Here is a 15,138-nt window from a genome sequence, read left to right as displayed (position 1 = left end):
TTTTATAAATGAATGCTATCAAATAAAGTTTGCGCGTCAGAGAACTTCTATTAATTAATAAACACATGTTACGTATATAATCATATAAGAAAATATCAAATCTTTCTACGGAGACTAGACTATACATACACGGTCTTTTGGATCAAGCGAAATTTAACTAGTTTTAATTTGTATCAAACTTTTGTAAGTTGACTAAGTTTTCGATAGAATTTATTAATTTCTTAATAATAGATTTATTCGAGCTAATTTTCAAAATATCGAAGCATATCTGGTTACCATATAAAAATGTTTATACAAGTCAAACAAAAAAAACTTGTTTTTACCCTGATTGGTCTTTTCTTGACATTAGGGTTAATAACAAATTATACAAAATATAAAAATAAAATAAAATAAGCGATGTACGAATATGCCTTGGCAGGTCCGTCTAGACACCCTAACCTGCGTTCGGGGAACCTCCTCTGTTGGATTCTGAGCCTTGGCCGGCAGGCTTAGTCACACTGCCTGGTGTTTGAATCCTTTTTGTCTTGTGAATATGAATCATTTCTCTTATTTTATCTTAAACAAAGTACAAAACATTTAGCAAAAAAAAAACAAATTACAAAGTACAAAACATGTAGGTTAGTAAATACATTCTTACTGCAGACTATTTATACGTTTTGTAGTTTTATCATTTTTTTTTTTTGCTAAACCGTTTGTAGTTTTATCATTCTTCTAATGAACTCATCGAATTTAAATTCGTATAGAGATTCCTTGATTATTTGGCTATAGGAAATGTTGATAAACAAAAGGCAAATCGAATGGTAAATATTGATAGAACTCACTCATTTTGCGAAGTTTATATGGATGAGCTGAGATCGTCTTAAGTGAAAACAGCAAAGATAGAACCAAAAGTGAAGCAATAACCCACAACTTGCCCTTCATTTTTGCGTTTCTATTGTTTTGTTGCTTTTTTGTTGATTTTTGTTATGTGGTATGAACGTTATATAGAAAAGCTTCATACACATGTGCCTTCTGTAAACTAAACGCAGATGACTAGAAGTTTCAGTATGTTATTATATGAAAAGCTTCCAGTAAATATTTTATTCAAAATGTTGACGACGCGAAGGTTCAACAATAAAATAGTTTCATTAAGCATGGATTGTACCTTGAAACTAGCTACCATCTTTCTTTTATCTCTATTCCTCTTTATATACTGATGGTGCACACATTTGTAGGACTCATGAGGGAAAACACGTATATTCGTCAAACGTGGGAAAGACTGAGAACTGCAGGTCAAATAATTAAGAGAAATTCATGATCAATTTTGGATTTTTTTGGAGAAAAATAACCAAAAAGCTTTCTTTAAAAAATAAATATACATTTATATCCTTAAAATTAATTAATATAGAGTTTATATTTGAAGGGTGAGATTTTGAAGGCGGAGTTTAGAATTTTAAAAATATATAAAATAAATATAGAAAATAAGAATTTCAAAATAAAACATTGAAAATAGTTTCAAAAATAATTTTTTTCGAATTTCAAAAAAAATTGAAAAAACAATTTAAGGGAAGAAAATCGAAAAAAATATTAAAATATTAATTATTTTGATCAAAAATAAGTAATATATTTATATATATATATATATATATATTAAATCAGGGATAAATTTTTTTTTTAATAATTTTTTTTGGTTATTTTCTTAAGAGGTATTTGGTGGAAAAAAACTATTTGAGAGAATTTCCCAATAATTAATGTGCACAATATCATCTAACTAGGTGATTTTCCCGTGCTCATGCACGGATATAAATATTTATAAAGTAAATATACTATAATAATTAGTTGCTATTTATTTTAATTTTATATAAATTTATAATTGTATGCATAGTTTATATTAATAATATTATATTACTTTAATTAGACATTCGATTTTATATATGTTATAATTTGTCAGTTTTGTTGTTTTTACAGTCGATTTAGTTATCATTTGGATATATTGGTTTGCATTTATATCTTTGAATTCCATTATAATATTTTTATTCTAAATATATTAAATTTTGATTAGTTTTATTAATTGCATTTAGGTTGCTCGGTTGGTTGGTTATCTTTTATATGCAAATATATTTTAAGATGACTATTTATAAATTAAGATATATTGTGCTTAGAATGAAATAAAAGATAAACTAAAGTGCCGGATTCCAAATTCAATAAATTAATACAACGATGATATTATGAAGTCTAATGCCTACATATATAAATTTTACAAAAAAAAAAAATTGTAACAATTAGTTAATATTTTATTTTCATTTGTTAATATATTTTGAATCATTTTATAATTTATATTTATAAAATTAATTATTACTATAAATTTATATATTCTTACTGTAGTTTAATCTATGATATTAGATATAAGTTGGATTAGGCGAGTTACTCATGTTGTGAATATATTAAGTTGCATGTATTATTACAAATTCAAACTGAAATATAATTATTTTTACTATAGCTAAGTCATATCAAATTATTTTTATTTATCGTTTAATATGCATGTACTTTCATATATTTATCAATGATCACTATGAAGTTACATACATAAGTAACTGGTTTATTTTTGGAAACTCATGAACACATATCAATATCTACAGTAATTAAAATATTTTATAAATTCTAAATAATTTTATGCCTTTGATTTATTGAATGGTAAACTGAAACTTATTTTAAATAATCTTAAAATTCTGAATTCATATTGCTTTCATATTTTGATTATGGTTATGTTAAGTTCCACAAACATAAAAATTTAAAAGAAAATTTAATAATGATTAATATTAAGAAAACATATAATTTAATAATCATAAATATAATATATCTACCTTGTTAAAATATATCGTGTTATTTTAATTTAAAATCTTTTGTACTTATTTGATTAAAAGATGTTTACTGTTAAAAATCTATTTTTCATTCTCTAATATCTCTTAAAAATAAACAGTATTTTTTTATGTTACTTAGTTATTTTATGTAATCATCTAAAAAAATAGATAGGTATATAAAAATATTTTTATTATTTTGAAATTGTATTGTTTAAAATTATGTTTTAAAATAGATAATATTTATTTTACTAATATCAAGATTATCTATGTGAAATTTTCTTTTATGAAATCAAATTATATACAAATATATTTTTTTCATCTATGAAAATATAGATATAAATAAAGTATTTTATTACTTCAAAAGTATATTTTATGTTGCTATTTTGTGAACTTTCCTTTTTCATGAAATCATATTATATATGCAAATATTTTCGTTTTAAATCTTTTTAAAACTTTATAAATGTTTCCTCTTTATTATATATCTTATTTAGAAAATTTTAAAAGGAAACTAACTAAAAAATCAATAAAAATATTTAATTGATATTATATAGGCATATATTTTCGTTTTTAAAATTTCTTTTAAACTTTATAAATGTTTCCTTTTTATTATATATGTTATTTGGAAAATTTTAAAAAGAAAACTAAATAAAAAATCAATAAAAATATTTAACAATAATAATTTTAATTCATTAAGGGTATCCGTGTAATTAACCATCGTGAGAGTTAACGTGAACGCGACACGTAGGAAACTGACTTCTCAAATAATATTATAGAGATCTTTACTATTCCACAATTACTGCGAACAAATTAGCAAAAATCAGGCTTTAAATTTGGGCTATACAGAAAAGCTATAAAAGCCCACAATGACCCACAACGACGTCGCGTCCACCTTCTCCCTAAGTCGTCCAGATATGAGCCTGCCCTTTAGTTGGATTTGAAAACTTGTTTGAACCATCAAATCCTTGAGGAGCAATCTGGGATTCCACAAATTCACTCTCATCTTCGAATCAGCTGATTTTTTTCATTGAATCGCGATTGATTTCGTTGTTTACATTTCTCAGGTATGATTTGTTTCGTCGAGGAAGATGATGAAGATGCAAATTGGTGTGCTGACGTTGTTGGTGGCTCTCTCTGTGGTTGAATCCTGCTTTCCTCTGGTCTCCTCATCTCCAGTTATGCCTCTCTCTATACTTCTAATTGTATCATTATTGTTGTAACCCATCGCGATGGATTCTACAAATGTCTCTGCTTTTACGATGTGTTCGGTGATAACTTGGACGCCCATTTGATAAAACCCGAGACTCGTGAACTGCTTTTATATAATCCTTAAAATCAAATGCTTTTTATTTGATGTTACTGAGCCATACTAACCTGTTTTTTTTTTGTTTTGCAGGTCAATACAAGTGGACAATTTATTGGGCTTGCTGAAATGACAGGACCAGTTGATTTCGAGACAAATGTGGACTGCTGGCAGCACGACAAGTGGACAGGCTCTTTCCCTCTAAGTAGCATATTGTGGACAGGCTCTTTCCCAAACAGTTTGCTTGCTGAAACATATTTAGTCTTGAGAACAAGCCTGTCACTAACTCTAGAAACACCCAAGAGGTATTAGACCATCTTTATTGATGTTCCTTAGCAAAGCTTGTGAGGGAAAATGTGGGAATTAAAGAGGAAAGAGAAAGGAAAAGCCCTTATTTAAAGGCTGGCCCTTATTTTCTACTGAAAAAAAAAAAACAAAAACACAAAAAATCCTTAGTTAAGGGACAAAGTCCAATTCCTCTAATAATGATGCCCTTAGACCCGTAAAAGCTTTTACATCAACTTATGTCATTTTTAATAAAAATATAAATCAATATTAATTTTAGCAAAAAAAAGTTATGTCGATTTTTTTTCTCTTTTGTTGAAGTTTCTTTTTTGGGATCGTGTTAGGTAAAGTTGGTGCAATGTTGGAAACATAGACAACGCAATGTTAGAAAGTAGTATTTTATAAACTAGTTAATATTAGACAATAGGAAAAAAATGTTAGTATAAATTATATCACACGACAAACGGTCGCTCTCACCATAGTTGGTGATACATTAGTCTACATGAGCGGATGTTGACTTTTTAGTTTCCTTATTTTTTCACCTTATACAGTTATACTTGCAGTTGCATGTTGAAAATTCCAATGTTAACCATCAATTTGGGTTGAACAAGAGTGTAATTAAGGTATCTTTATCGTGAGAGAGCGGTGAGACTGTGGTAGATGACAAACAAACGACAAATTAAACAGCATGATGAGGTACCTTAGGGGGGTCAGAACAACCAAATTTGCCGCAAAAATCTTACCAAAAAAAAAAACAACTTGCTGCAGAAACTGCTTTGGAGATGGAGGATATAACTATTATCGAGCGTTTCTATCCTTCCGGAGCTATTATATATATACTCCTTAAATTGACACATTTTTCCTCGATTTTGTTTTCCGTCTGAAAGCTATACCAAACAAAACAAAACAATTTTTATAATCGGTGGTTCTTCTTGCCGCCATGACCCCTAGCCGGTGATGATCTACTTGGCGGTATGTAAATAGTCGAGCCTGTAGAAATTAATACTAATCCTTAGTCATATAAGGAAATATAGAACACACCATATACAATATTGGTAGATTTAGTTTCTTTAACTTTATTTAGAAGGAGCTTTCTGTATGTATATTACTCACCGAGTTTGCTGATTTTGTATGGTCGAGCCGAAACCATATACGATGATGAGAACACCAAAGAAAGAATCAATATTAAAGCAACGAACCACATTTTCCCCTTCATTTAATCTAACTTTTGTGTTGATATGTTCGTTTGTTTCTGTAGTTATCAAAACGGTTACGGATATGTGTGTATTTATATGAATCAAAGATGTGAGCGCATCATTAAACAAAGGTCTCTCACCCAATACTCAACAAATAAAAAATAGAAACGAATTAAAAGTGGAGAGAAAATAAAGTGAAGAGAGATGGTAAAATATTGAGAAACTGTTATTGGAGAAGAGACTCTCAGCTCTTGTTGGTCATCACTTGATTGAATGGGTTTTTGAATTAAAATGTTATCTTGGAGAGGAAGTTACGGAGAATTTTGATTTAAAATGTTAGGAAGAAGAAGAAAGTTCAAAAAAAAAAAATGTTAGGAAGAACATCTTTGTTTCATATAAATACGCACATATCCGTAAACATTTTATAACTTGAATGTGTTGAGTAGAATATTGGGTGACACGTCAGTCCTTCCATGACACGTTGTCTATTTTTTATAATTGGATTATGCATGGCTGAATTGATATTATTTCTTGAAATGGACATAGCTTGTTAAAAGAAAAACAAAGTGCTCATACACATTTGAAAATCTATAAAATTCAAGTATCGGATTGGTATGGATATATATAGTTTTTATCACGTTTGTTTCTTTCTCGTGAAATAGCGACATATAAATAACAACGTTTGGATCATGATTAGTGAAATAGAGATCATACTGCCCTAGCAAAGTACAAAATTCAAATCGTAGTCCTATGCAAAGTTTATAACTCTTCCGACTGAATCCGCTAATGGCACCACACCCGTTGATTCGGTAATGTAGGTTCTACCACCCAGTCGACGAAGGGTACATTAATTAACTTTTGAAAATTTGAAAGATTTGTTTACTGAATCTATAATCACTGTATGAATTTTTTCATGTGTTTTGACCTCATTTACGTTATTGTGAATTATTTTCTGATTAATCTCATTCACTATTCCAGATAAAAATGTTTAATTCTGATATCCTTTTAAACAAATAACTGAAAATAAGTATATTTTGACGACATATGCAGTCATTTCAAACTTTACGCATAAATCAGAATGTTACAAATTTATTCCAAACCCATTATAATCTACACTACCGTTTGGAAAATACTCAGAACTTTAGAGGTTTTGATTGTGCTCGGTTAAAAGCCGATAGCTACAATTAGCTTTAATTATTATACATGGTGGCCAAAAACACTAAAAACATTTATAGTTGGAGAACATTAAAACAAACTAAATTCTGAAACATGCATGTCTCAGTCTAGCCGACGCTGCCTTTGGGCGGCTTACTTTTACAGGATGGTCTTGTATGTGCTTGTTGCCATGTTTCACAACCATGCGCGGGTGGCGATTTACTATGCGGGGTTCCAATTTTTTCATCTATAATTAAAAAATTATATAAATGGGATGTACAAGTAATCGCCGTAACAAAAAATGGAAACATGTTTTCTGGTTTTCTGGTATTATTTAACTATCATAACATTTAAAACCCTAACCAAATTTTTATTTATTCTACACCATAACACCAATCTTCTTTGACCAGAATGGCAAAAACAAATAAACGTTTTAGGGGATTTGATGTGATTATGTAAAGGGGATTTGATGTGATTAGGTAACAAAAGTACTTACTGAAATTAGGGGATTTGATGTGATTAGGTAAGAGCACTTGTGATAAACATGCCGAGGAAAAAACAAGAAGGAATGTAATCAGCCACAATTTTCCCGGCATCTTTTTGGGTTTTCTTTATTTGTTAAACATTGTGGATTCATCGCTCAATACACTATTTATATCAATCACATCGTTTGACGAAAGCTTCAACGTTGTTAGTCAAGTTTGTTTTTCTTTTGATGGCATTATTCAAGTTTTATAATGATGGTTACATTGGAAACTATATGGATTATTTCCAGGAAAAACAACATTTTCCAAAAGGAGACACGCTTTTCACCACATGTGGGTAAATTTCCAAACGAGTAAACTTTTCACACACGCAATGTATACTTTACCTAATCGCAAGAGAGTGGACGACTGGACTTCCAAGTTCCAATTGATGTTTTTTTCTTTATTAAAGCTATGCTTCTTTCTTTCTTTTTTTTTTTTTTTTTTTGAATAAATGTAAAATTTTATTCAGAAAAACTTTTGTACATCAGGTGCAACTTTTGTTTGAACTAATTACATGAATCAAAAATTTCCTCAAAAATGATTAACCAACTCTTCCATCTCTTCTATCTCAACCAATCTCCTGGATCCCGAACCACTTTGTCAATCCTTCCTCCAAATATTGCTGTCCTCTGCCTTTTACTGAAAGCAATTTTAGCCTCATAGTCTTGTCCACAAATGTCCGATTTCGGTTCAAACAACAAACCTGACTAAACAGCTAATATCCTTTGGTTGTTCTCCATGCCTTTTACTGAAAGCTATGCTTCTTTCACTTCATGGATAATACATAGAGTTCGTTTATATCATGGCTCACGAGTTATTTTCAAGACTTTATTAAAAACTATTTTCTTTCACACTAGTAATCTTCATGGATAATACATAGAATTCGTGTATAACATGTTTTCTTTTTGACTAACGTGTATAACATGTTTAGCAAAAACACATGGCTTACGAGTTATTTTCAAGACTTTATTAAAAACCATTTTCTTTCACCTCTAGTAATCTTCATAGATAATACATAGAATTCGTGTATAACATGTTTATCAAAAAAAAAACATGGCTTAATTAGGAGTTATTTTCAAGACTTTTGAGTTAACGTTTCCTGCTTACAGAAGATCTGTGTACTGAATCTAGAGAATGCGATTTGTTATTAATTATGCGGATTATTAGAGGAAAATTTACAACAGATTTTTAATATGGTAAAGCTTTTTTCAATTTTTTCAAACCGTTAGGCATGTGGATCTTAATAAATAGAATTGTCAGACGTGAATAATCACAAAAAGTAGATTTGTCGGTGGTATAGTCATCTTATAACATTTCTCATAATCTATCATAGTATAAATCAACGCTGAAAAAGATTAGAGATTAAAAAATATAGGCAAAATGCGACATCTAAACTGTTTTTTTTCTTACGGTTGAACTTCTTCGTTTAGCATTAAGACTCATAAATCAAATCATAGAAAAAACCATTTGGAAAGTATACACTATTGGCCCGTAGATGGCGACTCATTGCTAGAGGTGGACATTTTACCTAATATCCTAAGTCATATCCGATAATAAAATATCTGAACCAAATTTTAAGCGGTATCAAAATATTTTCTCCGTAATTATATGATCTTAAAATATATACACTAAAATATTTGAAAATCTGAAAATACTTTATCCGTACCCGAACATATATCCGAACGCTCTCTGCTCACTACATGGTGTTTCAGTTTCTTCTTCTATTAAATAAAAAGGAAAATTAAGTTGATAACTTGATACTAGCCAGTCATGTAAAAATGGCACAAAGAAAATTAAGCTTTCCAACCATTCATACTCCATATCTTTTTATTATAGTGGTAAATCTGAAATATGATATATAAAATGTTGTTTAACGTATATAAAAATGTTTGCGTAACAAACTGAATGATAAATATATACACTACATGCTGAGATTGCGTAATTCATATGGCTGAAGTGAAATTGCATCGGATGAAGACATCAAAGAGAGAAGTAACGAAGAAGCTATCAACCACATCGCTCCCTTCATTTTTTTTCTTCTTCTAGTTTGACACTAATTCCTGTTAGAAAGTTAATCTATATTTGCATTTAGAGCAACAAAACGTGTTAGCAAGTTTCAGAATGTATTAGTATACTACTAACTAATAGATCATCTAGCTATCTAATTAACCAGAACTACCTAATTAATAAATATCAAAATAAAATATTTTCTTTTTGTTTCATATTTATAAGAAATGGTTCAGATTATTTCAAGTATCCAAAAAGGAAAAGATGTAATTAGTTATACCTTATAACTTAGACAATTAGCATTATAAAAATAATTTAAATATGGGCCATATAGGAAATCTATAAAAGCCCACTCTGACCCAAAATGTCTGACGATTATCTCAACTGAACCAAAACCGGCTCTTGGTTTTTTTGTTTTTATAAAGAAACGACGTCGTAGTAACCCTTCTTCCTAAGTCGCCCAGGTCCATTTGAGGATCGGAGGATATGAATCTATCTGTCCTTTAGTTGGATTTGAAAACTTGTTTGATCCATCCATCAATTTTCTCAGGACCGATCTCGATTCCACAGGTTCATACTCATATTTAAATCTGCTGATTGTTTCGTTGAATAGTTCGATCGCGAATTACGATTGGTTTTTTTTTCTTTTTGTGATTTCTCAGGTAGGATTTGTTTCGTGGAGGAAGAAGATGATGAAGATTCGAATTGGTGTGATGGCGTTGTTGGTGGCTCTCTCTGTGATTGAATTTGGATTGGCTTCTCCTAACACCGTCCCTGCTTTCCTCTGGTCTCCTCATCTCCAGTTACGCCTCTCTATACTTCTCATTGTGTCATTACGTAACCCATCGCGATGAATCTTACAAATGTCTCTGCTTTCGGATGTGTTCGGAGATAACTTCGATGCCCATTTGTTAAAGCCTCTGACTTGTTAACTGTTTTTGTCTCATCTGTGGCTACGACGATCACTGGTTTGACGATTGGTTTGATTTGACTCTTGAAACAGGGCTGGTAATGGTGAATTAGATCGGGCTGTGAATTATCAGGTCATGTCTGCGAAAGATCTTGTAAATTCTGTCTTCACTCATGGAAGATGGTCAAACCTTCTGGTATGGTGGTGTTCTTTATGATTTCAGTTCTCCAACTTTAGTTGGGTGTCTTTTGGTTTTCTCTGATTATCTTTTTCTCTTTTCTTTGCTTTGTCTCTAGTGCTCTGAGAAGAAAGTTGAGCAACCTGTTGATGTCGCACTTGTGTTCATTGGCAGAGAGGTAAAAGACTATTTTCATCTATGATATGAATGAATGAATGAATGATGTACTAGGAACTTCGTTTTAACATCAGCGTGAATGACCATTTGGATCTTTATTTTCTTGTTTCGGTGTTGTGAATAAATGAAGCGTCTCTCTTCTGCATCTTGTTTGCTATGCTATGAGCTCTAATATTAACATCCTCGCCCTCCTGCAGTTACTGTCTTCTGATGTTTCTTCGATAAGGAATTCAGACCCTTCCCTTGTTAACACATTGAATGTAAGTGCATGTTTTTTTTTCCTTTCTTGGAAACATAACTTAGATCTCTGACAAAGTTGTTTTGATTTAACTTCTGCAATACGTGAACATCCATTTTTTTTTCAACAGGGTCTCTTTACATCTTCCAACTTCTCGTTGGCATTCCCATATATCGCTGCGCCAGAGGAAGAGAGGATGGAGAATTTGTTGCTTTCAGAGCTTAAACAAGCTTGCCCTCACAGTGCAGGAGTCAGCAATATTGTGTTTTCAGATTCTTGCTCTGTTGAGGATGGAACAATTCAAAAACTATCAGACTTGCAATCTTTCAAAGTAATGTTCATTGATCTTCTTGTTTTCGTTTTCACCAGTTCCAACGGTATCTCAACCTTGCCACTCACTCATAATATACTATTTATATAATTAACAGGATCATTTGCTTGCTAGAAGAGAAACAAGGAAAGAAGGAGAAACTGACTTGGTTGTGCTCTGTTATGAGGGTTCTGAATCATCTGGCCAGTCACATTCAGAGCGTAAGTGGAAAGATCTTTGTTTCAAAAGATCTTCGTTATAGTTCGAGTGAGAACAAAGAAGTTAAGCAATTTTTTTACCTATTTTGCAGGTGAAAGCATCTCTGAACTTGTTAGTTCTGTGGAACAATCTGGCAGTAAATATACAGCTCTTTATGTTTCTGATCCTTACTGGTACACGTCTTACAAAACCCTCCAAAGGTTTCTAGCTGAAAGTGGTACCGGAAACAGCAGCTCTGTTGGTGTTTCCGCAACCTGTGATGAACTCTGCAAATTCAAGTCATCACTTTTGGAAGGCATACTAGTGGTGAGAAGCTACTCTTTATTACACTTCTAGTTTCTGTGTCACTTATTCTAAACCGAAGATGTATGAACATCATGAAACTGACTGCAACTCATCTGACCAAATTTGGTTAAAGCTAATATGATTTCATTATTAAAAGCCTTTTGTTTATGTCTCTTCCTCGTTGTGACTACTTTCTTTCCTTTTTTTTTTGCAGGGAATAGTTTTTCTTCTCATCTTGATCAGTGGACTTTGTTGTATGGCGGGTATTGATACACCAACTAGATTCGAGACTCCTCAAGATTCTTGAGCAGTTGACTTCTTAAAGAGTCATCCCCACCTTTTTGCTTTGCTTTTTTGCTTGTCTTTTCTCTGCATAGTGCGTGTGGTGGTGAAAAGGTACTTCAATGTCGATGGTCACATTACTATATGCGATGTAAAGTCCCCTTGTATCATTTATTCATCTTGTTTGTGAGTCTTTCCTATACACTAAAAATTAATAATGGAGAGCAAGTAAGAACAACCCAGAGAGACACTGGAAGGACTACATTCTTTTATAAACATGTTATATTTCTTTTTCTGTCTTAATTTATCTATTATATATGTGTATCTATGATTATCTACTGAGTTCTGTTGTTCATATCATACTGATCGATTTGGAGATTTTGATACAGATTTATAAACATGTTTTTACTATCAGATGTAGTGTTTTGGCGGTTGATTCTTAAGAGGGGAGAACTTCAGAGAAAGTAAATGAGAAGAAATGATTCAAAAGAAATCGCATAGTTGACCAAAAAAATTTCACAGATTTTTTTTTTGCACCTGATTTTAAAATTGCATAGATTTTAATAGCTAATAAAGTAATAATAAGTACATTCTTTTTGTGTTAAAATTGAAACGCATCTTAAAATGGATTATCATATTTATTAATGTGGTATGATAAATATGAAATCTATTATTTTAACATCATTTGTTTCACGTAGAAATTGAAGTTATCTTAAAAAAAAATTGTGTAAAAGAAATGCTCTGTTCTTTTGACTCTTATGATTTGAGATTTTGCAGTCTTTGGGTCCTTATGGTCCCTTCATAGCATATGTAAGCTTAAGGATTTGGTGAGTGATGTGTTAACACAAAGAATGTTGATTGACATGGTTCTTTAGAGTATGGTTCATACATATTTAAGAATATTGGAGTTTGACGTATCGATGTTGTGTTATACATGGATCTGATGATATGTGATCTACATAGACATAAAGAACTAAGATGTGGTGATGTGTAGAGTTTTCATTGGCTGATACACAAATTAGAGGATTCTCACATTACCAATTAGAAAATTTGGTGATGCTACTTTTTAGAATAGGATATAATCTCTCTGTTTTTAAATGATAGTTGTTTTAGGATTTTCACACTTTTTAATAAAATTCATTAAAACTTAGTTATAAATGTATAGTTTTCTGTAATTTTATATTTTCTATATTTTAAGATTTTATAAAATGCAATCAATGTTTTTGAACTTCACAATTATTCATTATTAGTTGACAAAATTTGCATTAGAAATATAAAAAAACTATCTTTTAGAAACAAATTTTTTCTCTAAAATTATCATCTTTTAGGAACAGAGGAAGTATTGCACAGTTAAAAAATATTGGTGGTAATATATAGAAAGTTTAGATTTAGAATTAGGTTAAACTATTAAAGGGTTTTGGCCTTTTGGACTTTCAGGAATTGAGTGATTTGTAGAGGTAATCAATATGGGTTGATTCGTTCAAAAGATAGAATAAGAATTGGTCATTCTTAAGTTATGTGGCATTGAGTAATTCAGATTAAATAGATTTGTATAAAAATTGCTTAAGTGATTTCTAGTAAAAAAAGTAAAAATGATAAAATTTAACAATAATGAAGAATTTTTTCTCAAAAAAGTTGAAATAGCAAATTTTGATCTATCACTAGTTTTTTTTTGTTTTTTCTACGTAAATTGCAGAGCCTTTTCATTTATTCTTCTTTTCTCTTTATATATTCAACTATATGTTGTTTTTAATTCAACTATATCTATATGTTGCTGTTTTTTTCAAAAAAAAACTATACGTTGCTGTTAACAAATGACATCTTACATATCAATATTTTATAAGGATGAAATGTAAAATTGTACGGCCACGCAAGTGACATATATACTCTAGCAGACCCTTTTTTATCATTTCGATAACTTTTAGATTCCACGTTCTGATTAGTGTGATTTGTGAATAATAAATACTTGTACATACGTAGATGTTTATTTATATGTGCCCTTTCGAGTAGCTGTCGGGATAGCTAAGGGTACTCCTTTCTTCTTTTTTGAAAGTGTTTTATGATTATTTTATTAAATTTCAGGGTTATTTTGCTTAGGGGTTTATAAATTTCAAAGATGTAAAGGAATGCAGTATCTATGAGTGTGTGTGTATTGATATGACTATGTATGTGTCTGGCCAATATATACAATACACTGGCAAACGATATCTAATGGTACATCTATGTGTGACTTATAAAAAAAAAACTATGTGTGTGTATTGATATGACTATGTATAGTATGTGTATATGTGGCCCATATATATATACCTCAATGGCATCTGGTAAAGCTGTAAAGCTTTTGTAGCTAAGAAAATTAATACAACGAGGATGGATCGGAGAAACATGGAGGAACGTTATCTCTTTTTCGAATCTCTATAATTCTGCAATTACCCTATATTTTATTACAACTGGTTTTAATTTATTTCATTATAATTTTAGGGTTTTGCATATCTACGGCGTTCTTGGGGGGCATAAATAAATAAAAAACGCATCTCAAATCTGGTCTCTTTTTATTTATTTAATTCCCTCTAATCTCTCTTCACCATATTCTATATAAATCGAGAGCGAGTGAGCCTTCTAGTATTCATAATCTACCAAAACAAAACATATGTATATATTCCTCCTCTTTCATCTCTATTGTTAATAAAGATATATAAAAATTTCATAAAAATATGGCTATCATATATACATTTCTTGGTATATGTGGTTTTCTTATATACATCATCTCCAGGTGTGTATGAAGGTGTATGTGACCAAAGTAGTGTGCAGCCAAGGATGACTTGCCGATTCGAAAAATATTTTAATACTTTATTAAGTCATCTTCTTAGTTTCAATTTTTTTGGAGAGCTAGGAAGAAATAACAATTTATTTCGTATTTAAAGAAAAATATGATCGGCAAGTTTTCCTTGGCTACATGTTTCTTTGTGTCGCGCAGAGGTGTGTGGTAAGATCACAAGAGCTCATGCTAAGGAACAAAGCCGTATAACGAGGTAAGTGCAGTCCAGACAACAGTGTTTTTTTTTTCTTGTAATAACAACCTTAACAACTTATCTTTATGCTTTAGCAAAAGAAAAAAACTCACTTTTATGCTTATAATTACTGTTGAGATAATGCAATTGAACAACAGTCTTGTGTTTTTTTTTGTGAACAGTCTTGTGTTTTAGTGAGGATTATATTAGTGAAACAAGAA

General features: G+C 30.7%; 1 protein-coding gene across 1 annotated transcript; it reads left to right on the top strand.

The window, feature by feature from the left end:
- The first annotated feature begins 9,724 nt into the window (after positions 1 to 9,724).
- On the top strand, positions 9,725 to 12,212 carry LOC108859143 (uncharacterized). The gene is made up of 9 exons (XM_056996805.1): positions 9,725 to 9,880; positions 9,973 to 10,112; positions 10,314 to 10,416; positions 10,517 to 10,576; positions 10,773 to 10,835; positions 10,944 to 11,144; positions 11,242 to 11,344; positions 11,434 to 11,648; positions 11,842 to 12,212. The coding sequence occupies exons 2-9, from the start codon at positions 10,000 to 10,002 to the stop codon at positions 11,932 to 11,934; spliced, it is 951 nt and encodes a 316-aa protein (XP_056852785.1). The 5' UTR covers positions 9,725 to 9,880; positions 9,973 to 9,999; the 3' UTR covers positions 11,935 to 12,212.
- Positions 12,213 to 15,138: the final 2,926 nt, after the last annotated feature.

This window comes from Raphanus sativus, unplaced genomic scaffold (assembly GCF_000801105.2).
Source record: "Raphanus sativus cultivar WK10039 unplaced genomic scaffold, ASM80110v3 Scaffold0370, whole genome shotgun sequence".
Lineage (NCBI taxonomy): Eukaryota > Viridiplantae > Streptophyta > Magnoliopsida > Brassicales > Brassicaceae > Raphanus > Raphanus sativus.
The sequence above is the reverse complement of the archived record's forward strand: the minus strand, read 5'-3'. Positions and strand labels throughout refer to the sequence as shown.

Excerpts from the sequence above, each read along its gene's own strand:
- LOC108859143 (XM_056996805.1), top strand. The coding sequence starts at position 10,000 with ATGATGAAGATTCGAATTGGTGTGATGGCGTTGTTGGTGGCTCTCTCT. Across the intron at positions 10,577-10,772 it reads TTGTGTTCATTGGCAGAGAG|TTACTGTCTTCTGATGTTTC; the intron begins GTAAAAGACTAT and ends GCCCTCCTGCAG. Across the intron at positions 11,649-11,841 it reads TTTTGGAAGGCATACTAGTG|GGAATAGTTTTTCTTCTCAT; the intron begins GTGAGAAGCTAC and ends TTTTTTTTGCAG.